Here is a 23,114-nt window from a genome sequence, read left to right as displayed (position 1 = left end):
TCCCTAATAATTCTGCACTCCCTGTACAGCGTGCGTACGCACAAAACGGGGCTGGAAACGTGCATACGCCAGTTTTCGCGCAAAGGTTGTGATCTATAAAAAACAAACTTGACGGGAAAATGTGCGCACCTTTAAGCAAACTTTGAGACGTGCGTACGTACATTCTGGAGACAAAGGGAATTGGCGACACAGATGGTGAGGTCGTGAACTGAAGTTAGATTGTAGAAAATAAATGTGGGAAGAACGATTATAAGAATTAATAACATTTAATTTTCACTCCATTTCATACGTTATATCCACATTATCATGAAGATTAAATCCAACAGTGTTATTTGTGCCGATTGTTTTAGGCTATATACATCTAGTAAAATCCAAACGTAACTCAAAATGTATTAAAAATAAAATAATAATAATAATAATCAGCGCTACTCCGTCCAGGGTGTATCCTGCCTTGATGCCCAATGACGCCTGACGATAGGCACAGGCTCCATGTGACCCGAGTAGTTCGGATAAGCGGTAGAAGATAAATGAATGAATGAATAATCAGCGCTGCCTTACAGTCACATTCAGGAGTTGTACAGTCCACAACAGGTGCGCAGGAGGAGATGGCGTGACTACATGTGATACAGAACAGCATGAAATACCCTTTTATTAGAGTACTGCAGAGCGCAGTGTAAAAACGAAATATTTTCCTTAATGTACATATATCATAAAATGTCAAAGTCTGCAAATACAGTCATGAAGCACAATCGCTACTCATCATCGGTCCTAACTATTACGGTGTTCATTACAAAACCGTCATGAAGAAGTGTGTGTTCACTATAACATTTTCGTCTTAAATTTTCGCCCACAACTTAATTCTGTGATTTTGTCAAGGTGATAACGATCAGTCTAATTGCTAGAAACATATAAATCCTCCGGTGACCCGGGTATGTAATGCTTCATGATGGCACTGCTGGCACTGTTGGAGGATTACACCAATGGCAGAATAAGGAGAGAACGAGTTTTCAGGGACCATGATGATTTCCTGGCCCATTATGATGACTGGCTAATAAGCCGATTTAGATTTCCTAGAGCTGTGCTCTTAGATCTATGTGTTGAATTGGGTCCAGTATTAGAGAGGGCAACACGCCGGAACCATGCCATCCCAGTCCAAATACAAGTCCTCACCACTCTGGGGTTCTTGACAACCGGCTGTTTCCAGCGGGAATTGGCAGACAGGTAAATTCATTCATTCATTCATTCATTCATTCATTTTCTACCACTTATCCGAACTACCTCGGGTCATGGGGAGCCTGTGCCTATCTCAGGCATCATCGGGCATTAAGGCAGGATACACCCTGGACGGAGTGCCAAACAATCGCAGGGCACACACACTCTCATTCACTCACGCAATCACACACTACGGACAAATTTCCAAAGATGCCAATCAACCTACCATGCATGTCTTTGGACTGGGGGAGGAAACCGGAGTACCCGGAGGAAACCCCCGAGGCACGGGGAGAACATGCAAACTCCACACACACAAGGCGGAGGCGGGAATCGAACCCCCAACCCTGGAGGTGTGAGGCCAACGTGCTAACCACTAAGCCACCGTGCCCCCCAAACTATATGTTATCCTCAACTTTGTCTCTAAGACCTTTTTGTATATGAAATAATTCTATTGGAATCTATCATCTCACCCTATAGGTCTGGTATATCACAGCCGCCCCTGAGTGCCATAATATCTGTCGTTTTGAATGGTATACTTAATACGGGTAGTCGATACATCAGGTTCCCCTACACTGTGCAAGAACGGGCCGAAATTAAAATGCAATTTGCAGCAATGTCTGGTTTCCCAAATGTAATCGGCACAATTGACTGCACTCATGTTGCTATAAGGGCACCATCTGAAAATGAATTTGCTTAAGTTAATAGAAAGCATGTGCATTCTATTAATGTGTAAATCATATGTGACTCCAACATGACCCTCACAAACATTGTGGCACGCTGGCCTGGTTCAACACATGATTCCTTTATCTTGACACATAGCAGTGTAGGGAACAGACTAAATGCAGGCACAGTACGTGATGGCTGGCTTCTTGGTGAGTTTAACAATATTAAAAAGTAGAAACTGTAACAATTTTGTTTTTAATATAATTATAACAATGTTGCTTTTAATATAATTATAACCTGCAGGCGACAGTGGCTACCCCCTGAGACGCTGGCTCCTCACCCCATTTTTAAACCCGCAGAGCGCAGAGGAAACTCATTATAACGAGGTCCACTCTCGTGCCCGCGCAGTGATTTGCATTGACTATTTATGGTTAAAAATGGGCGTGTACAGGGCGGGATTTGAGGCTGGTTCACGTACGCACATCTGTGGGTGATCTGTGATTTATAAAGGGAACATTGCTTAGAGGAGTGCGTACGCACGGTTTTATAAATCGGAATTTTTTTTGGCGTACGCCATTTTTGGCTTTTGGGCGTACGTAAACTTTTAGTAGGGATCCTATGCACAGTTTTATAAATGACACCCCTGATTTATTTGCCACAGATTTGATCAATATTGTTAAATTGTTAACTGCTAAAAGAAGGTTTTCTTTTCTCTTCTCATTTCTAAAATCTTCTAAAACTGGATGTGCTTTAGTCATCAGTGAAAGCTTTCTGAAGTGATTTATTCATTTAGACGACTAGTTAGTTTTCTTACAAAAATACTAGCTGTGGATTTAAGGTTTAGCTAAAAATGTTTACATGTGTAATTGTAGCAAAGATCTTTACAGTGAAATAAAATGTAAAACTGAAATAATAAAATGATCTGCAGATCAAAGTTACATTCATGTTTCTTACATTATATGATGACAAACAAACAAACAAACAAATAAACAAATAAATAAAGACTTTGTTGGTGTTTTTGCCACGAAAAAAAAAAAATAACAAAAAAAAAATAGATCAAAGTGATCAAACTCTAGAAATTTCCCTGTGTACAACCAGTGAAGAGTGTGTCATTGTGTCTCTCTACAGGTTGTATAACTGTGGTGTCTCAGATAAAGGCTGTGCTGCTCTGACTACAGCTCTGAGATCAAACCCATCACACCTGAGAGAACTGAATCTGTCCTATAATAATCTAGGAGACTCAGGAGTGAAGAGTCTCTCTGCTGTACTGGAGAATCCTCTCTGTAAACTGAAGATACTAAGGTAAGATCATATATTAAAACATTAATAATAAATCATAAAAAAAAATCTGAATAATTAAAAAAAGAATAAAAAGAGAATAGTTGTAACAAATAGAAATGTAAGAATTAGTTTGATCGAGTGGAAAAATAAATCTGACTATGGATCAGTGGCAGAACAATGTGACTGTTTTAATAAAGTTCAGATGTGTTAAATACTGCAATATATGAAATATGTTATGTGTAAAATAAAATCTGGCTGATGTATCAGTGTTGTGTATGAAAGTCCAGAAAAAGTCCAAGTTCTAGTCTTATGTGTTGTCCTGGTCTCTAAAGTGTGTGTTACTCAGTCCACAATAATACACACTGTCTACAGTCAGGGTCGACACTCGAGCCCCAGTAAAATGTTACTGAGCAATCAGTGTCTGATCATGTACATTACAGTAGATATGTCTGAAAATAGGCTTCGTCTTCATCAAACATTAATATTTACATCATGATTTAAAACATGATGACTGATTGTAACGTTAGCTGAAGTGAAAATATCCTGTACCCTTTAGTCATAAGCACCGCCATTCATAAACTACGCCCATCACTGTTCCCCGATCATCATTGTGCCCCGTTCCCTTACTATGCCTCACCCCGTCACTTTGACTCCACCATCCATACACACCCCTGCCCCCGGGTGCCCCGCCCCTTCATTGTACTCCTTTTTTCTCTTTTCTCTGTAGAAATGTCAACTTGCAGTCAGATGATAATTAATAATCCCACATTGTATCTGAGGACTGAGGAGATGTAACTACCAGACTAACACTTATCACTGTGTTAATGAGTAGTATGTGAATGTGGATTTAGATGAATGAGGACTTCCTGTTTTACAGATCTGATTTACTTGCCATAGATTTGATCAATAATGTAAAATTGTTCACTGGTAAAAGAAGGTTTTCTTTTCTCTTCTTATTTCTAAAATCTTCTAAAACTGGATGTGATTTAGTCATCAGTGAAAGCTTTTTGAAGTGATTTATTCATTTAGATGACTAGTTAGTTAGGTTTCTTACAAAAATACTAGTTGTGGATTTAAGGTTGTTTAGCTTAAAAAGTTTACATGTGTAATTGTAGCAAAGATCTTTACAGTGAAATAAAATGTAAAACTGAAATAATAAAATGATCTGCAGCACAAAGTTACATTCATGTTTCTTACATTATATGATGAAAAACAAACAAATGAATAAATAAAGTCTTTGATCTATTTATTTATTTATTATTTTTTTTTTTGCAAAAACACCAGCAAAGTGATTAAACTCTAGAAACGTCCCTGTGTGCAACCAGTGAAGAGTGTGTCATTGTGTCTCTCTACAGGATGTGGTATTGTGGTGTCTCAGATGAAGGCTGTGCTGCTCTGACTTCTGCTCTGAGATCAAACCCCTCACACCTGAGAGAACTGGATCTGTCTGATAATAATCTAGGAGACTCAGGAGTGAAGAATCTCTCTGCTGTACTGGATAATCCTCACTGTAAACTGGAGAAACTGAGGTAAGATCATATATTAAAACATTAATAATAAATCATGGTCTAATCTTCATCCAGGTCGTAATAATAGATAAACACATTCTGTATAAATAAAACACAGTCACAGTTGTTCTTGTCAATACTGAATAAAAAATTTACACTTTCACAATCTGGGTTTAAAAAATACACCAATGAACTAACAACTTCTCCAAAAACTAATTAGAGTCTGACCCTGTTTTAGGTCTGATTACTGACAGTCTGATCTTCTCAAGAAAGATTTGTTCATCTGAACTCGGATTTAAACAGATTTTGTTGAGATGTGAAGCAGAGAAAAGTTACAGAAAACATTTACATTTATATTTTATTTCTCACATACACAACCATACACAGTGTGACATGTAGTGAAATGTTTTTAAACTGTCTGTGATTTAAACATAAAATAAAATAGAATAATAAAAAAGAAAATAGAATAAAAATAGAATAGATGTAACAAATAGAAATGTAAGAATCAGTTTAATGGAGTGGAAATATAAATATGAATATGGATCAGTGGCAGAACAATGTGACTGTTTTAATAAAGTTCAGATGTGTTAAATACTGCAATATATGAAATATGTTATGTGTAAAATAAAATCTGGCTGATGTATCAATGTTGTGTATGAAAGTCCAGAAAAAGTCCAAGTTCTAGTCTTATGTGTTGTCCTGGTCTCTAAAGTGTGTTTTACTCAGTCCACAATAATGCATACTGTCTCTTGAAGTTTCTTCATCAGGGCCACGTATGATACCCTCCCAAGCCCCCAGAACCTGCACCGCTGGTATGGCACAGAAGAGTGTTGCCAGCTCTGTGGCCACCAGAGTCCGAGCCTTCAACACATCCTCTCTGGCTGTAAGACTGCTTTGACTCAGGGCCAGTATGGGTGGCGCCACGACCGCGTCCTGCGAAAGCTAGCAGAGGTCATTGAAGCACGCAGACTCGAAGTGAATAAAGCCAGCATGTCAACATCATACAAGTCCATTCAATTTGTCAGGCAAGGGAGAGAGACACTAAGCAGCTTTGTACAGGAGAGGTCCCTCTTCTCACCAGGAACTGAGTGGGACCTGAGAGCCGATCTTGGTCACCAATTGAAATTCCCACAGCAGATTGTCATAACATCTCTTCGACCCGACATTGTAATTTGGTCCACCTCCATGAAGATTGTCATCATGGCCGAGCTAACTGAGCCATGGGAAGATGGGATGGAGGCAGCATTTGAGAGGAAAAGGGAGAAGTATGCAGAGCTTGCATCCACATGCACACAAGCTGGGTGGAGAGCATATACCTTTCCAGTGGAGGTTGGTTGCAGGGACTTCACCGGAACCCCCACGCAGCGTTTCCTTAACACTCTCTGTGTCAGAGGCACCAAGCTGTAGAAGGCCTTGAAAGACCTGGCAGAGGAGGCAGAGCAGGCTCTGGCTACACAGAAAAGACATGGCTTGGGGGGGAGCGGGATCCTAGGGCAGCTGCAGAGGGTGGTAGGGAGATGTCCCTGCTGCTGCTCCACCACGTAGAGATGTTCCGGGATTAAAGGAGTGAAACATCAAGGATGGGGTCGGTGCCTTGCTCAAGGCCACGTCAGTCGTTGCCGGCCCGAGACTCAAACCCACAACCTTAGGGTTAGGAGTCAAAATCTCTAACCATTAGGCCATGACTGCCCTGTAAAAATGTAAAACTGTAATAATAAAATGATCTGCAGCACAAAGTTACATTCATGTTTCTTACATTATATGATAACAATAATGATAACAAATATGATAACAAACAAATAAATAAATAAAGGCTTTGTTGGTGTTTTTGCCAAAAAATAAATAAATAAATAAATCTGTGTTTTCAGGTTTCTGTAAAATTCTTGAAGGCCTGTGATCAAAATGATCAAACTCTAGAAATGTCCCTGTGTACAACCAGTGAAGAGTGTGCCATTGTGTCTTTCTACAGGTTGTGTAAGTGTGGTGTCTCAGATGAAGGCTGTGCTGCTCTGACTTCAGCTCTGAGATCAAACCCCTCATACCTGAGAGAACTGGATCTGTCCTGTAATAATCTAGGAGTCTCTGTAAAGAAGCTGCTCTCTGATCTTGAGTATGATCAACATGTGATGATCAACTACTGACAGTGATGTGAGTAATGACCTTTTAACAAAAGTTTAACCTCACTATCATTACACATTGATACACATTACATTTCTCTTCAATAACTTTCACATTATCAGGTTAGAAAATGTCACTGTATTCTATTTAATCAGAATTTTTCTAACGATTCTCTTTAATGCTGTTTTGTGTTCAGTAAAGTGTGTTGATGTAAAATTCATGTGAAGGCAGAAAACAGGGATTCAGACAGTCTACAAAAAGTCACAAATGAGTTCATGAGAGTGATTGTTAATGAACATTGTGTCTTCTGTCATTACTGTAAAATTCACCTCAGTTTGTTCTTAAAGTCTGCACTTAAATATAAATGTAGAACAAGATCTAAATGACACAGTAGTGTTTGTTATTTAAACCTCCTGTGATTGGATAAGAGCAGTGATGTGATGGGTAAAGATCTGCTCATTATCCTGTTAGAACTTGTGGAAGTTCTCATTTGTTCTAGTTAAATGTTAGAACACAGATGTTAGTAAGAATGAAGAAATGTTGAATGATTCATTATAAACAGGAGACGATAATGTTTCTGTTAGAGCAGAGATGATTACATGCTGTTGATCATGAAGTACCACAGTCCACTTTGTGCTGATTAATTCACATGTGTTTCTTTCATATTCAGGTTCTATTGAATATCTGTGTGTGATGAAGACTCCAGTGTTCCTGCATTACCATGATGGAGAATAGAGAACATGTTTATTAACACATCACTCATTTAGTTCTAACACATTGAACAGACTCAGAGACGTGAGAAGTGTGTGTTCATCGTGTACAGTGAATCAGACTAAACACAATTCTACACTGAGTTTATAATGACCTCTGATCCCTGGATAAAATTCCCTGGACCTCAATCCCATAAAAACCTGAGGGATTATTTGTAACAGCAGGTGAAAATCCACCTGAACTCGAGCAGAACCCTGTTCATTTTACTGTTTGTGTGATTTATTATTTGTTTATTATTGTAATATAATTTACACTTTTTGCACATGTATACTTATAGCTATATTACTGGATACATAACTAAAATTATATTGTATAAAGGTACTTAAAATGTCTTGTATAAATACATCATACATTTAGAAGGAATAAAATACATAAATACAATGTCATTATTTTTGTTGTGTAAAATTAATAGTCTAATATTCTGTAGAAAAACTATTTTTGTTCTTCAAATATATAATCTATATATAGTTCTACAAAAATAAATGTATGTCTAACACAATATATAGTTACAGAATGTATTTCTGAAGAGAAACATGTTTTTAATAAAAATAAATCACTATAACATGTAGGGTTAACATTATAACACAACGTTGCTGAGTTAAAACAACTCACACTGGATCAGTCCACATTGTACCCAGTGCTGGAGTTCAGAATTGACCCAAACTGGGTTATGTTTAATCTCAGTCATTTTAGACTGCACCTTTATGAGGAGCTTCACCTGGGAATGAGTGAATATGAGCACAAACTCCTTCTTTCTGTTGTGTATCAATTTGTTTTTTAACTGCTCCCCATTCATATGTTTAGTCAGTAGTGGAATTATTATCAATAAAATTATTTTCAATTAGTTTGCTGTCCAGCAGCTAAAGAATACCCATAATTTAACCAACATTACAATGTTATTACATTTATTCAACTGTCGTTACAACTTGTACTGTATTGTGCAATGTATTGTTTTTAAGCCTATAAAGCAATATTCGTGCTGCCTGTGTCTCTGTTGCTAGCACATCAGGAGATACAGCTAATTTCAGTTTATCCTCCACAAGCACTGCTCCTTCTCAGTCATGCATCCAGCTACAGTCATGTGCAAAACCATACGGGAAAACATCGACTGTATGCTGGTGGGTAAAACACAGCTTGATGAAAAAGCTATTATGTCAATTCAAGTCATCAAGAAGCTTTGCAGCACTCATCTTTGCAGAATTGTAGTAATTCAGCCACATGGGACGGTTTTCGAGCATGAACCACCTTTTTAAGGTCATGCCACAGTGTCTCAATAGGATTCAGTTCAGGACTTTGACTCGGCCAGTCCAAAGTCTTCATTTTGTTTTTCTTCAGCCATTCAGAGGTGGACTGGCTGGTGTGTTTTGGATCATTGTCCTGCTGCAGAACCCAAGTTCACTTCAGCTTGAGGTCACGAACAGATGGCCGCACATTGTCCTACAGGATTTTTTGGTAGAAAGCAGAATTCATGGTTCCATTTATCACAGCAAGTCTTCCAGGTCCTGAAGCAGCAAAACAGCCCCAGACCATCACACTACCACCACCATGTTTTACTGTTGGTATGATGTTCTTTTTCTGAAATGTTACTTTTACACCAGATGTAATGGGACACACACCTTCCATAAGGTTCAACTTTTGTCTTGTCAGTCCACAGAGTATTTTCCCAAAGGTCTTGGGATGTTTTCTGTCTTGGAACACTGACATGCAGTGCCATGCAATTTTGGTCGGCCGGTGACTCCAGGTAAGGTTCACCACTGTTCCATGTTTTCCCCATTTGTGTATAACGGCTCTCACTGTGGTTCGCTGGAGTCCCAAAGCTTTAAAAATGGCTTTATAACCTTTTCCAGACTGATAGATCTCAATTACTTTCTTTCTCATTTGTTCCTGAATTTCTTTGGATCTCGGCATGATGTGTAGTTTTGAGGATCTTTTGCTCTACTTCACTTTGTCAGTCAGGTCTTATTTAAGTGCTTCCTTGATTGTGAACAGGTGTGGCAGTAACCAGGCCTGGGTGTGGTTAGAGAAATTGAACTCAGGAGTGATAAACCACAGTAAAGTTATGTTTTGGAGGGGTTTGGATTTTGTTTTCCTTTAATAATAAAAACCGTTATTTAAAAACTGCATTGTGTTTACTTGTGTTATCTTTTGATACGCAAATCATTTTTTTTCCTGAACATCGGCTTCTAGCTGTATAACCCTTAATCATCACTAGCCCGGCGTTTTCTCACACAGAGTATCTGTTTTGTATGAGTTACTTGAGTGCAGGTCAGGACACATTTTAGTTCTGTCTTTGTACAGCCGTGGCCAGTAGTTTTGATAATGACACAAATATTAATTTTCACAAAGTCTACTGCATCAGATTTTATGATGACAATATTCATATACTCCAGAATGTTATGAAGAATCATCAAATGAATCCCTCCCAAAAAAAACCTTTCACTGCATTTTAGCCATGCCACAAAAGGACCAGCTGACATTGTCAGTGATGTCAGGAGAGAGTGTTGCAGAACTTTACTGCATAATCCACCGCAGAGTCGGTGTCTGTATGATTTGGATGGCCACATTGCGTCCCCCGGCTGGGTATTCAAACACCTCACAAATTTGTTGTGTGACCTAAGTGTATGAGAAACGAACCAAAGCATTCGTGTCCCAGGATACCACAGGCCAGTCAAGGAAACTCCCTGTAAGGAGGGTCTTGAGAAATGCACATTGGTGGTGTTGTCCTCATAGGCATCTGGCTGATGGTTAAAGAATACCTCACATGGGTGGAGTAATCCCATGCAGCGATCCACTGAGCCATCAAATATTTCTGGCAACGCCATGTGTAGTGGGTCTGACCTGCTTCGAGCTATGCTAAATCTGCTGGATTTGTTGGTGACAGGCAAACATGTAAACATAGAAAAACAGGCAGAGTCCATAAAGCAGAATAGCAACTAATGAGGCTAACAAAATAGACAAGGGCTAAACTATCAGTGTGAAAACTCCAAACAGAACAAATGGGTCATACAAATAAAGGCAAACAACAGAGACAAAAGAAACACCTTGGTATGCAACAGATTTGACTAAACTTCTCATGGATGAGAACATGCTCTTCGCTTTCATGCTTGCACACCTGGAGGTAAAAAACGGAAGTGAACATCCATAACCCCAGATGTCAGTACTCCGATGAAGGCTCCCTCTGGGGCATTACTGATGATGTTCTCACATATTGCCTATTTTTTAACTCCATCAACTGCCATTAACTGTCTATCAACTGTCATTAACAGTGTACCTACCCAATAGGATAAAGATGCTGAATACCAAGTTTCAGCTCAATTGAATGAATTTAGCTCAGCTGTCTATTATTGGACATGCTGAAATCTCAGCAGATCTCCTCAGAAAAGGGCCTTTCAAATTCAAAAGTACAAAGAATCCTAAGTTATAGATGTTTGAGTAAATTAGATTCTGGTCCATTAGTAGTGATTGACAGGTGGCAGCCATATTGTAAATAAAGCTCAGCATGTTTTTGACCCCTGCTGATTGTTAGTACTCAGTCCAGGGTGTCCCCTTACTTGTGCTCCAAATCCCCTTAGATATAATTCCACGACCCTGTGTAGGGTAAGTGCTACAAAACATGAATGGATGGAAGTTTTTGACCCCTATGAAGAGAGAAATTCTCTTTAGCCATTTGACAGATTTGTGAAAAAGGGACAGGTGGGACTAATTCCCAAAAGTAGGTTTGTCATATTAAGAAAATTGGCAATGAACCCAGCTTTCAAGATGTGGTTTAAATAGTTCAACTATTAAGAAGATTATGATCGTCTCTATGGGGTGAGTACTATGTACTTGTGAAGATTCAGGTTTGTGGTATGTACGGTTTGGTCTGCATGTCCTTTCAAATATTTGTCCATTCATTCCTATGAGCAAAAATGTATTTCAAACAGTTGTATACAGGCATTTCTTTCCTGACTAGATGGTACAAAGTCAAGTCATTTCAATTATATGTAGCTAAGGCAGTACAACATTTCTCCCCTTTAGACCATGGTACTACATAAAACAACACAGAGCTAAGGACTTAAAGTAAATTGTCCTAGCTACATAAAGTGCATCGTGTGCAACCTAGTGCAAACAGTGCAAGACAAAGACAGTACAGACAATACAAAACACTACAGAACAAAATATACAAAATTCATTTGTGTTAAAGTCCCTCCTTATTGTGCTCCTTGAAACAACACCACTTTTTTCCAGAGCAGTCTGTATTTCTCTCCAAGTTGTTTGTGGGTTTGTGTAGTATCAACAGAACCTCTTATTTAGCAGCTTTTTATCAGAGTTTGAACAGCACTTACTGACATTTTCAAGTGTTGAGATCTTTTTATATTCTTAAACAGGTCCATTGGCAGTTCTTTTGTCTTCCCCATGGTGCAGTATCCAGCCACTTAAAGCTCTGTGTGTCAACCTGTGTGTTTATAATGTGGCCAAACACTCTCTCACTCATTTTCTACCGCTTATCCAAACTACCTCGGGTCACGGGGAGCCTGTGCCTATCTCAGGCGTCATCGGGCATCAAGGCAGGATACACCCTGGACGGAGTGCCAACCCATCGCAGGGCACACACACACACTCTCATTCACTCACGCAATCACACACTACGGACAATTTTCCAGAGATGCCAATCAACCTACCATGCATGTCTTTGGACCGGGGGAGGAAACCGGAGTACCCGGAGGAAACCCCCGAGGCACAGGGAGAACATGCAAACTCCACACACACAAGGCGGAGGTGGGAATCGAACCCCCAACCCTGGAGGTGTGAGGCGAACGTGCTAACCACTAAGCCACCGTGCCCCCCACTGTGGCCAAACATTCAAGCATATTTACATTTACAGCATTTGGCAGACGCCCTTATCCAGAGTTTAAAACATTTGTTCAAAGTTACAATGAAAGTGTCAAAGTTTGTGGGGTTTTTTTTAAATGCAAAAGATAAGGAAATAAGTGCTAGTTGAAGTGTTTCATGAATAAATAGGCGTTCAACCGCCGCTTGAAAATAGCCAGTGACTCTAGGGGAACTTCATTCCACCACCTTGGTGCCAGAACAGAGAAGAGTCTTGTAGTATACTTGCCTCTTACCCTGAGAGATGGTGGAACCAGTCGAGCAGTGCTGGTAGATCGGAGGGTGTGGGGTGCAGTGCGAGGAGTGATGAGGGCTTTGAGGTAAGAGGAAGCTGGTCCATTTTTGGCTTTGTAGGCCAGCATCAGTGTTTTGAATCTGATGCATGCAGCTACCGGAAGCCAGTGGAGAGATCGCAACAGCGGGGTGATAGGCGGGAACTTTGGCAAGTTGAAAATAATCTGGGCAGCTGCATTTTGGATCATTTGCAGAAGACAGATTGCATTCATAGGTAGACCTGCCAGCAGTGCATTGCAGTAATCCAGTCTAGAGATGACAAGAGACTGAACAAGTACCTGTGCAGCCTGTGTGGACAGAAATGGCTGAATCCTTCTAATGTTGTAGAGAAGAAACCGACATGAGCGAGTCACATTAGCAACATGAGAGGAAAAGGACAGTTGATTGTCCATGGTTACCCCAAGGTTGCGAGCTATGGCTGAAGGGGAGATCAGATCGTTGTGCAAGGATATAGCAAGATCATGACCTGGGGACGAATCACCTGGGATGAACAGCAGTTCAGTTTTGCTAGGATTGAGCTTTAACTGATGAGCAGTCATCCATGATGAAATTTCTGCCAGACATGCTGAGATCCGATCAGAAGCTGTGGTATCTGATGGTGGGAAAGAGAAGATAAGTTGTGTATAATCAGCATAGCAGTAGTAAGAGAATCCATATGAGGAAATAACTTCACCAAGAGAGTAAGTATACAGGGAGAAAAGAAGAGGACCAAGTACAGAGCCCTGTGGGACACCAGTGGAGAGTCTGCGTGGAGCAGATGAACTCTGCTGAAAAGTCAAGGAGGATAAGGACGGATGACAGTTTGGCTGATCTAGCAACATGTAGTTTCTCAGAGACATCCAAAAGGGCCAGTTGATTATATACAATACATTCAAGAATTTTTGAAAGAAACGAGAGAAGTGATACCGGTCTATAGTTACTGATGTCTAATGGATCTACCTACCACCACTGTTTGAGACTTACACAACAGAGGAGGGTAGATGAGGTTACTGGGATTGTGACCTCTGCTCTGTAGACGAGAGCGTCTGCGACTAGTGATGTTACCAGTGACACCGAAGCTCCGAGGCGTGTGTCAAAAAAATGAACCGATTTTCAATGAAGCTTTGTATCGAAGCTTGATTCGTTCTGGCAAAATCACGTGAGCAATGACGTTCGAAGCTTCGTTTCACACACCCCCATGTGACTGCTTCATTATCTGATTCAAAGGTTTAAAATTGTGTGCGACACGCGGCGTGCCCTCGTGTGTTGTATTGGAGTATTACATGGAATCTATTACTGTTTAGGAGAGCTAATTGTTGCGAGTTGTCAATGGAGCCTGTTACAAAAAGATCGCGTTCTGAAATGTGGGAACACTTTCATTTGATTTCGCCCAATAAGATGGATATATATGGTTTTGTTGTGAAGCCTATATTTATAACTTCACTCTTCATTGGGCAATTATACGATTCAGTGTAACATTTAATGTTGTATATTTTGTCATATATATTTATTGGATAGTAGTAATAAGTTGAAAAATGACAAAGAATGCAAGAAAAGCCTTTTGTGCACCACTTAATAGCACAATCTTTTTTAAATGGTTCACACTTTATACTTTTGAGACAAGGTCTATCCTTAATCTGTTTTTAGGTCCAGTGTTTGATTTGCTCCCAGCAGCTGGTCTATAATAATAATAATAATAATACATCATCCATGTTGAGGCATTTTTGTGCAAAGCATGACAGTGCCAGATCATCTGTCCAAGATGTAGCCAACAGCCAAGGTTAAAACCTACTTTTAATTTTATTCACTTGTTTCAGTTTTAATTATTAAAATAATTAGTGGTTTAAAAGGGCTGCTGTTATTTTATTATTATCAAAATAGGAACAAATTCTCTCTCTCTCTCTCTCTCTCTCTCTCTTGGTGCATGCTGGGAGTGTTTGGGTGTGTGAGTGGTCACAGGAGATGAGAGCTTTCGTGCGCTTTTTTCTGGTTTTCTTTTCACTTTTCTTGTTAGAGTCACTCTCTTCCGGTGAAGTAAAGAGAACAGAAAGTCAATTATAGTGTTTTTTGTGTGTTACATAGTGTAGTTTATTAGACAGGTAAGTCAGTCAGGTGTGTAGTAGCAAGGCGGGAGCGGGATGGCGTCCCTCACACAGAGGGGCACGTCACCTGTCTCCCTCCGCCATGGCGTCAGGTGTTTGCCGGCTAACGGTGTGAGTGTGGAGGAAGTGCTACTGGCAATGGGGACGGAGGTCGGGAATGAAAACATTTTCGCTGCTTCCCGCATGAACAAAGCGGTAGTTGTGTTTCTGAGGGAGGAGAATCAAGCGAGACACCTGACCAACATCGGCATTGTGGTAAGTGGTGAATTTGTTATTGTTTCACCGCTGGTTGCTCCGACAATACGGGTAACTATAGCTAACGTGCCTCCTTTTATCCCTGATGAGGATATAGTGCGGGAGGTAAAGCACTACGGAAAATTAGCTAGCAAGGTAAGAACAGTTTACCTGGGCTGTAAGACCGGGGGTTTAAAGAATGTTGAGTCTTTTAGGAGACAAGTCTTCATGTTCTTAAATCAACTGGAACTAAACGTGTCTTTCAGAGTAGTGTGTGAGGGCAGGTCGTTTATGCTGTACGCTAGCACAGGGCAGATGAAGTGCTTTGAGTGCGGTGATGTTGGCCACAAGAGGCTGGGGTGTCCACATAAGGCCCTGGCCTCTGAGGGGGCAGCTGGGAGGGGTAACATAGGGGAAACAGGACAGGGTAACGAGGGGGCAGCTGGACAGGATAACATAGGGGCAGCTGGACAGGGTAACGAGGGGGCAGCTGGAAAGGGTATCGAGGGGGCAGCTGGACAGGGTAATGAGGTGGCAGCTGGGCAGGAGATTGTGGAGGCAGGGGGGCCAGCTGGTGTGGTTGAACTGATCACTGAGGAGGAAGCTGGACATAGCAATGAGGAGTCCAGGGTTATTAATGTTGGAGTAAAGGAAGCTGAAGGTGCGCAGGCCTCAGATACGGTTAAGAGTGGAGCTCAGGTTACTGAGAATACAAACCATGTGATAATAGAGATGAGAACACTGTGAACCTGAATACTGAAATGGTGGAATTAGAGGAAGATTGTGTTGTGAAGAAGACATTAATGATTTTCTGGATGCGACATTCGGCAAAGTGGTTGAGGTGAAAGACTTTTTTCCGGATGTGGACAAATTCATAGCATCAGCAGTGCTGTTACAAAAGACAGTGGGCCATGAAGCTCTGGATAAAAAGAAAAGGTTTAGACTGAAAAAGATGGTAACGAAACTAAGGAAAAACAAAGTAAAATAAAAGTTAAATGGATAAATCACATTTGGTGTCTTTTTCACTTTACTGTCTCCCTTCTGTCTCTATCCTTTTCTTCCTTTTTCCCATGGAGATGTTTAAAATAGGAACTTTAAACATTAATGGGGGTAGAGACAGGAATAAATTAACAATGGTAAAGGAGTTTATAGGTATTAAAAAACTCAATGTTATATTTTTGCAAGAAACACATACTGACACTGATAATGAGGTAGAATGGGGAATGTGGTGGAAAGGGAATATTTCTATGAGTCATGGGACAAGAAACAGTACTGGGGTTGCTATTTTATTTTCTAAACATGTAATCAACATTTTAGAGGTAAAGGAAGTAGTTAAAGGAAGATTGCTATTAGAAAGAGTGGAATATAAAGGTACCAATTTTGTTTTTATAATTGTCTATGCTCCTAACAGTGGTCCAGAGCGAATTATTTTTTTCTTAGAACTTAAAAAGTTGGTCCAGAAATATGGCGATAGTGTGTGTGTTATTTTGGGGGGTGACTGGAACTGTACTACTGATTTTACTCTGGACAGAAATGGGGAAGAACCTCACAGACAGTCAAGTACCCTTTTAACCAAGATTATCAAAGAATCTCAACTCACTGATACTTGGAGAAATAGACATGAAGGTGTAAGGCAATATACTTGGCTTAAAGTAAATGATAACAGGGTTAGTGGAGCAAGGTTAGACAGGTTTTATTTAAAAAAGACCTGGAATAACAGCGTGATGAATGTTTTTATTGCACCCAATCGTTTTTCAGATCATCACATGGTTTTATTAGATATAAATATAAGGAAAACATTGAAGGCAAACTACTATTGGGTTTTTAATGTTAAATTATTACAAGATGTTTCTTTTTGTGAAATTTTTAACACTTTCTGGGATAGCTGGAAAATGAAGAAGGGATCTTTTAAAAGTCTTAGCCAGTGGTGGGATGTGGGGAAAGTCAACATTAAAATGCTGTGTCAGAATTATACGTCTTTCTCAACTACTATCCTGAAAGAAACAGTGCAGTCTCTGCAAAGAGACATTGAACTTTTAGAAAACCGCATCATGGACGGCAATGGCACCACACAGGGAGAGGGACTAACAAAAAAAAGACAAGAACTCAGCTCCCTGTTACAGGAACAGGCTAAAGGGGCACTGATAAAAGCGAGACACTGCTCCATTAAATACATGGACACTCCCAGTACCTTCTTTTTTAATCTGGAGAAAAAAAAGTGTTCAGCAGAAGACAATGTGCCATCTTTGTCACCCGGATGGATCCATCACATCTGACCCGGCGGAAATGAGGAGACTGGCAAGAGATTTCTGCAGCGAGTTGTACAGTGCTGAGAGCTGTGATGTGGACTCTGCTGAGGACTTACTCAAAGACCTGCCACAAATACAGTAAACACGAAAGGAGGAACTAGACAGGACCATCACCCTGCAGGAGCTTACAGAGGCAATGTTTCAGCTATCTAAGGGACGTTCCCCTGGAATAGATGGATTACCCGTGGATTTCTATCAACATTTCTGGATTTTATTGGGACAAGACTTACATGAGGTTTTAACAGAATGCATGCAGAGTAAAACACTCCCTGTAAGTTGTCGGAGAGCGGTCCTATCACTGCTCCCAAATAAAGGAGATTTGAGATTTCTTAAGAACTGGAGGCCAGTTTCTCTTTTGTGTGCCGATTATAAAATCTTCTCCAAGTGCTTAGCTAATAGACTGAAACTGGCTTTAGATTCAGTTATAAAAAGTGATCAAACTTACTGCATCCCAGAAAGGTCTATAATAGATAACCTTTTTTTTTATTAAGGGATATAATTGATTTTAATCAGATAAATAAGAGTAAACTGGGAATCCTGTCAATAGATCAGGAAAAAACTTTTGATCGGGTCGACCATGGGTACCTTTTTAATATTTTGAAACACTTCGGCTTTGGTGAAGTTTTTATTTCATGTAGAACTCCTGTACTCTGAGGTATGTGTGATGGTCAAAGCAGGGGGAGGTTTAAGTGCCCCAGTACCGGTGACTAGAGGTATCAGGCAGGGTTGTCCACTTAGACAGGGTTGTCTCCGCATAACAGTAAAAGTGCTGCACAAAGACTCCTTGAAGATACAAAAAGTCTCAAGGTGGCCAGGGATGTTGAACCCAGATGTTCTTGTGCGAGACAGGTGGAGGACCCTGTATAAACCCCCTGTAGAGATAGCGTAGAGTACGCCCTGTGTCCATAAAAGTGTCTTCCCTTCCTCACATCATGTGAGTTTAAAAAAAAAAAAAAGATTTAATGTAGTTTAACTTTATTTGTGAACATAGTTCAATTAAAGACATTGTCAATTAATATTTTCTAGTGTAGGCTGTTTAACTGGTCATTTAGATCTGTCCTCACCACAGCACTGCCCCTGAGGATGCACAGTGTCATTTTAAACTCTGACACACAATGATCAATGTGTCAGGACGATGGTCTTGTTCTGGACACTAGAGGACCTTATTGTGTATTTACAGGTTTTTATTTCCTTTAGATTTATGGACTTGTTTTACCGCTAGAGGTTCTCCTTGTGCCTTTTTTGTGTTTCCTGCCACTTACCAGTTGTCAATATTCTCTTTCTGGATCTTCGTTGTGTTAGTATTCCTGATGTTAGCCTTTTGATTGTTATTGTTATTGTTATTGAAGCCCACAGTTTTGCTTTTTTTTAGGTCGATTTCTTTGGCTTTTGGATGCCTATTTTTATGAATCTTCTACCCCTATTTTAGCGCTGCCCCTATTTCACTTTGGCCTAGCTTGTGTTCTTTCACCATTACCTTTTGAAACATTTTTTCTGAAATACATTATTGACTTTTCATTAGCTTATTTTTTCTGTTTTCTTACTTGGTACACATTAAAGAGACAGGAAAGTTTATTCCAGAATGCAGGAGCCACGAGCTGAGCACAGCACACACACCCCTCATCATGCTAGACCTAAACCTATGCTGAAGTATATTAACATTCGTTGACTCCACAACAACATATGCCACACTAACACACATCAATTTTAAGGCAGCACACACCAACACCACACATTTGATGACCCAATTTACTGCCAGGGCTTCTCCTTCCAAAGAAATGTCCATCTCAGCAGGGCTCAGTTTGCAGCCGATGCAAAGTACCGGGTGCTCTTCCCCTTCAAATTCAGACTCCGTCCATCTTTTTCCGATGGCTTGAGCAGACTTTGGCCAATGCAGTACCCCAGGTGCTGTATATTGACTGTGGCATTAGAATATTGTGGGTGCCCCACGGATCCCAAAAAGAAAAACCTGGTACTGCCAGTGGGCACTGGCAGTGCTGAACGCAGTATTTTCCTTTGCGTCAGGGGCCAGAGAGACTTGCCAGTAGCCTTTAGTGAGGTACAGGGTGGAGATAAACCAGGTTTTTATGGTCTCTCCACCAGGTCATCCACTTGAATTAAGAGGTATCTCTCAGAGACCGATATCTTGTTGAGCTTCTGGAAGTCATTGCTTGGCTGATACTTCCTTTGACCTATGACACTGAGGCTGGACTCCATTAGTGCATGGACAGGATTCCATCCTGAAGTGTCTGGCCAACTTCCTCCTGTATAGCCATGATGACAGGCTTCAGGGAACCAATATGGCTGCTGTCTCATCACTACTACTGAGGGATCTTGATTTTGTTTTGACCAGGTGCATGAGGCCAATTCTGGAGGAGAACACATCGGTGAACTTGTCCACCAAACCTGTCAGATCCTCCTGCTGTGATGGAGTGAGATCGGCCTCTATGAGGCATGCTCAGTGGGATCTGTTTGGGTGAATCAGACACCACTGGCATAGACTCACTCCATTTTTTTAATAAATTGACAAGGTATATTTGGGTGTCTGCATGCTTACCCAGCTGTTGCAGGCGGTAGTTGACAGGTCCCATTCTCTTGAGGACTGTGAAAAGACCCTGTCAGTACTTGGTAACCTGAACTCCCTGATTGAGCTGGTCTGTAGGCACCTTCTTGTTCATGCTGGGCAGCTTCCATGTGCTCTCTTACAATAGACTTGGTTACTTGGTCAATTTGTACTATTGTACTCCAAGAGATTGCAGTAGGGGGAAGGCTTCTTATCCCATGCTTCATGACCCATGCCCAGCATTCCTTGAGGTCGCTGCCTGAAAAGGAAGCCTGTTGCATCTCTTACATGGCAAAGAGGACTTAGAGAAGGAGGAGGTCCCAATTCTACTTGTCTAGTCCTCAGGTATCTTCCCTGCAACACATGACACAAATCAGCCATGAGTCTAGAAACAAAATTCATATTTTGATTGGTCTAAATGTCTCTTAGTATTCTCATTTGGCCAAACATCAGCAGCAGCTCACAAGCTTTGTTAAGAGAAGTGAATTTCTAAAGTAGGACCACCGGCTTTTTGGGAGCTATGTTCTAACTTTGAGTTTTTTTCACTGGCTCTGTGAAGGAGAAATATAGACAGGAATGAACTTCTTACTTGACCAACAGCATACTAACATACCAACAGCGCAGCAAGACAACACAAAAGCAAACTAACACACATCAACACCAAGGAAACACATACCAGCAGCACACTAACAGACACCAACACCACGGCAACAAACACCGACAGTGTACTGACCCCTTGAGGGAAGAGTTATTTGTGTTTTGAGTTTCTTGTGTTTTGTCCACGCAGAGCTACCGTAGTTCAAGTATTCTCTAAACATTCCTACAGCAAGTCATACTCCAGAGTGTTAAAGTCTGTAAACTAATATTTTGGCCCCTAAACATATCTGTCTGTAAGTATTTGTTTGATAGTGATCTTAGCTTCCATTGGATACCAAATTCAGTCATTTTAGCATGTTTTCTATTTGTAATTTATAAGAAAATATGTGGCACTATTACTGTTAGCTTCCTTATGGCATTTTCCATGTATGTTAGCATCATGCTAATCGCTCGCTAATGAGAGGGTTTTAGTTATTTCTAAACTACTTATTTTATATTTATATTGTAATATGCATTCTCTTTGTTTCTGTATGTTACAGTTTTACAGTTTTTCCAGTAAAACACACTAAAAGAGCAAGATGCTTCCTAGTTCTTTATTGGAGACTGTTAGCTATCTATAAAGCTAGTTCAAACACAACTAGTAAAGGCAGAATAGACAGCAAGCTAACACACAGCACACCACAGCATCAACACCCCAGCAAACCACACATCAACAATACAACACCACAGCAACGCACACCAATAGAATATATCTATCTAACACACACTGAAACTAACACACAAAAATACTACAAAAACACTACAATAGTATGCACATCAGTGCTGTGCATTTGGCCAATCCAAAACCTCAGTGCAATCAGACTGAATCAAATTCTACTACATTCCAAAAACAAAACTGCATTGGTGCATCTAAACACAAGTTAAAGTATAAATGGCACTGAATGAAATGGGAATTAACACAAGCTGTAGAAATTAAAGCTTTGGTTGGCCAGAACTACTCAATATTCAGCTGACTTGGTGTTTTATTGCATTTTATTATTTTCTCCTGCACTGATTTATTCAGCTGATCACAGAGCTTCCTCTGCCTGACATCCAAAACGATTCATACTGATTCAGTGGAGTTTGCAATACAATCAATAGCATGTAGTACAAAAAAATAGCCAGTTTTACAGCATAACACCAGCTCTACAGTAGTCCAAATTGTACCTAAACATTTTACTGTTTCTCTTTTTTTTTAAAATGATGATCGTAGACTGTAGACTGTAACAGAAACTCGGCAGCTTTCCAGCAGGTTGGTTCAGTTCAGCTTACACACACACACACACACACACACACACACACGCACGTCTCAGCCCAACTTGGTGAAACAAATATAGAGTGAGAGTGATACAAGGAAACAGCATGTTAAATAACCATTCATTAATAGGAAGCAGGTGTTCATTTCCTCATAACCACAGCTTCCCCTGTAGACTCCCACTAAACCACTCCACATCTGACACAGTAATATCATATTGCTCTACAGCAGAATCAAATACAGTTTGTACTGTTTGTTTTTCATCATTATGGTTCTCACACAAACAGCCAAAGTTGACAGTCAAGTTAAAGTTCACATGAAAACTAGAACAGAACAAACCTATAACAAACATGTTATAAAATACAGGAGATTAATAAACTGACTTAAAAGTTTAGTGTAAAAGCACAGAAAATATGAAGAAATAATTAACAATCTTTGTGTGGCAGAATGTTTCACTAATAGATATTCTTTCTCTGTCAATTTGTAATTATTTATTATGTCCAGACGTACCACAGCCAAGTATTTGGGACTTCACAAACTAAATACATTTACCGTCTTTGGTTTATTTAGTTTAATGCAGTGCTGCAATATTGAATTAGTAAAAAAAAAAAAAAAAAAAGTAATGATTCTAGTTTGAACTATTAAGTGTTAGTCTTGTGGAGTGAAAATAAGTGCCTGAAAGCATTGCTGATATCTGCTGGACATACTGAAGCATCACCGCAGTACAGTCAAGCTGTTCCTCTCACTCATGCTCACTCCAAGATTTTGCTCTTTCGCTGATCCTGTCATATGCTTCTGTGTGACTAGATTGTATTCCAGTAGGTAAGAATGGATCAATTCATGCTAATGTGAGACAGAAAAGCAAATACCAGACTAATTTTCCAGGGATGCCACAGGCATTACATGCTTGTTAAATAAATAGGTTGCTGTTAGGAAGCTATTTTGTCTTTAACACAGTGGAAGTGTGAACAGTAGAAGAGCAGAGTGGAAGATCATTTCTAAGCCAATAAGTTTCAGTTGCTACTCTGCCGAGGTCCTAGATGTTCTTCTCATCCCACTGCTCAATACCAATGTATGACATATGAAGTACAAAGCAAGAAATTCTTAGCAAATGAAGATTTGTATAATGAAAAACACTAATAAACTCATTACAGCCGGCACAGTGATTCACATGTGAAAGAGCGTCACACATTTAGTATGTAGAGTTTGAGATTACTGAGACTATGTAGAGTAGTGATTACTGAGAGGACCGAGGCACTGAGGTGTTGTAGAGAGCGTCAGCAGTCGAAAGCTCACGGCTGGAATAATGAGTTCTGAATT

At 40.1% G+C, this 23,114-nt stretch overlaps 1 protein-coding gene across 1 annotated transcript in view; it reads left to right on the top strand.

Moving 5' to 3' along the window:
- LOC132858837 (NACHT, LRR and PYD domains-containing protein 12-like) overlaps positions 1–23,114 on the top strand; it is a 379,445-nt gene that overhangs the window by 28,054 nt on the left and 328,277 nt on the right. The window contains exons 9-11 of the mRNA XM_060889353.1: positions 3,004–3,177; positions 4,512–4,685; positions 6,634–6,715. Coding sequence (XP_060745336.1) covers positions 3,004–3,177; positions 4,512–4,685; positions 6,634–6,715 — 430 coding nt within the window. The remainder of the gene's footprint in view (positions 1–3,003; positions 3,178–4,511; positions 4,686–6,633; positions 6,716–23,114) is intronic.

The sequence above is a fragment of the Tachysurus vachellii genome, chromosome 16 (assembly GCF_030014155.1).
Source record: "Tachysurus vachellii isolate PV-2020 chromosome 16, HZAU_Pvac_v1, whole genome shotgun sequence".
NCBI lineage: Eukaryota > Metazoa > Chordata > Actinopteri > Siluriformes > Bagridae > Tachysurus > Tachysurus vachellii.
Note: the sequence above shows the minus strand (reverse complement) of the source record. Positions and strands in the feature narration are given on the sequence as shown.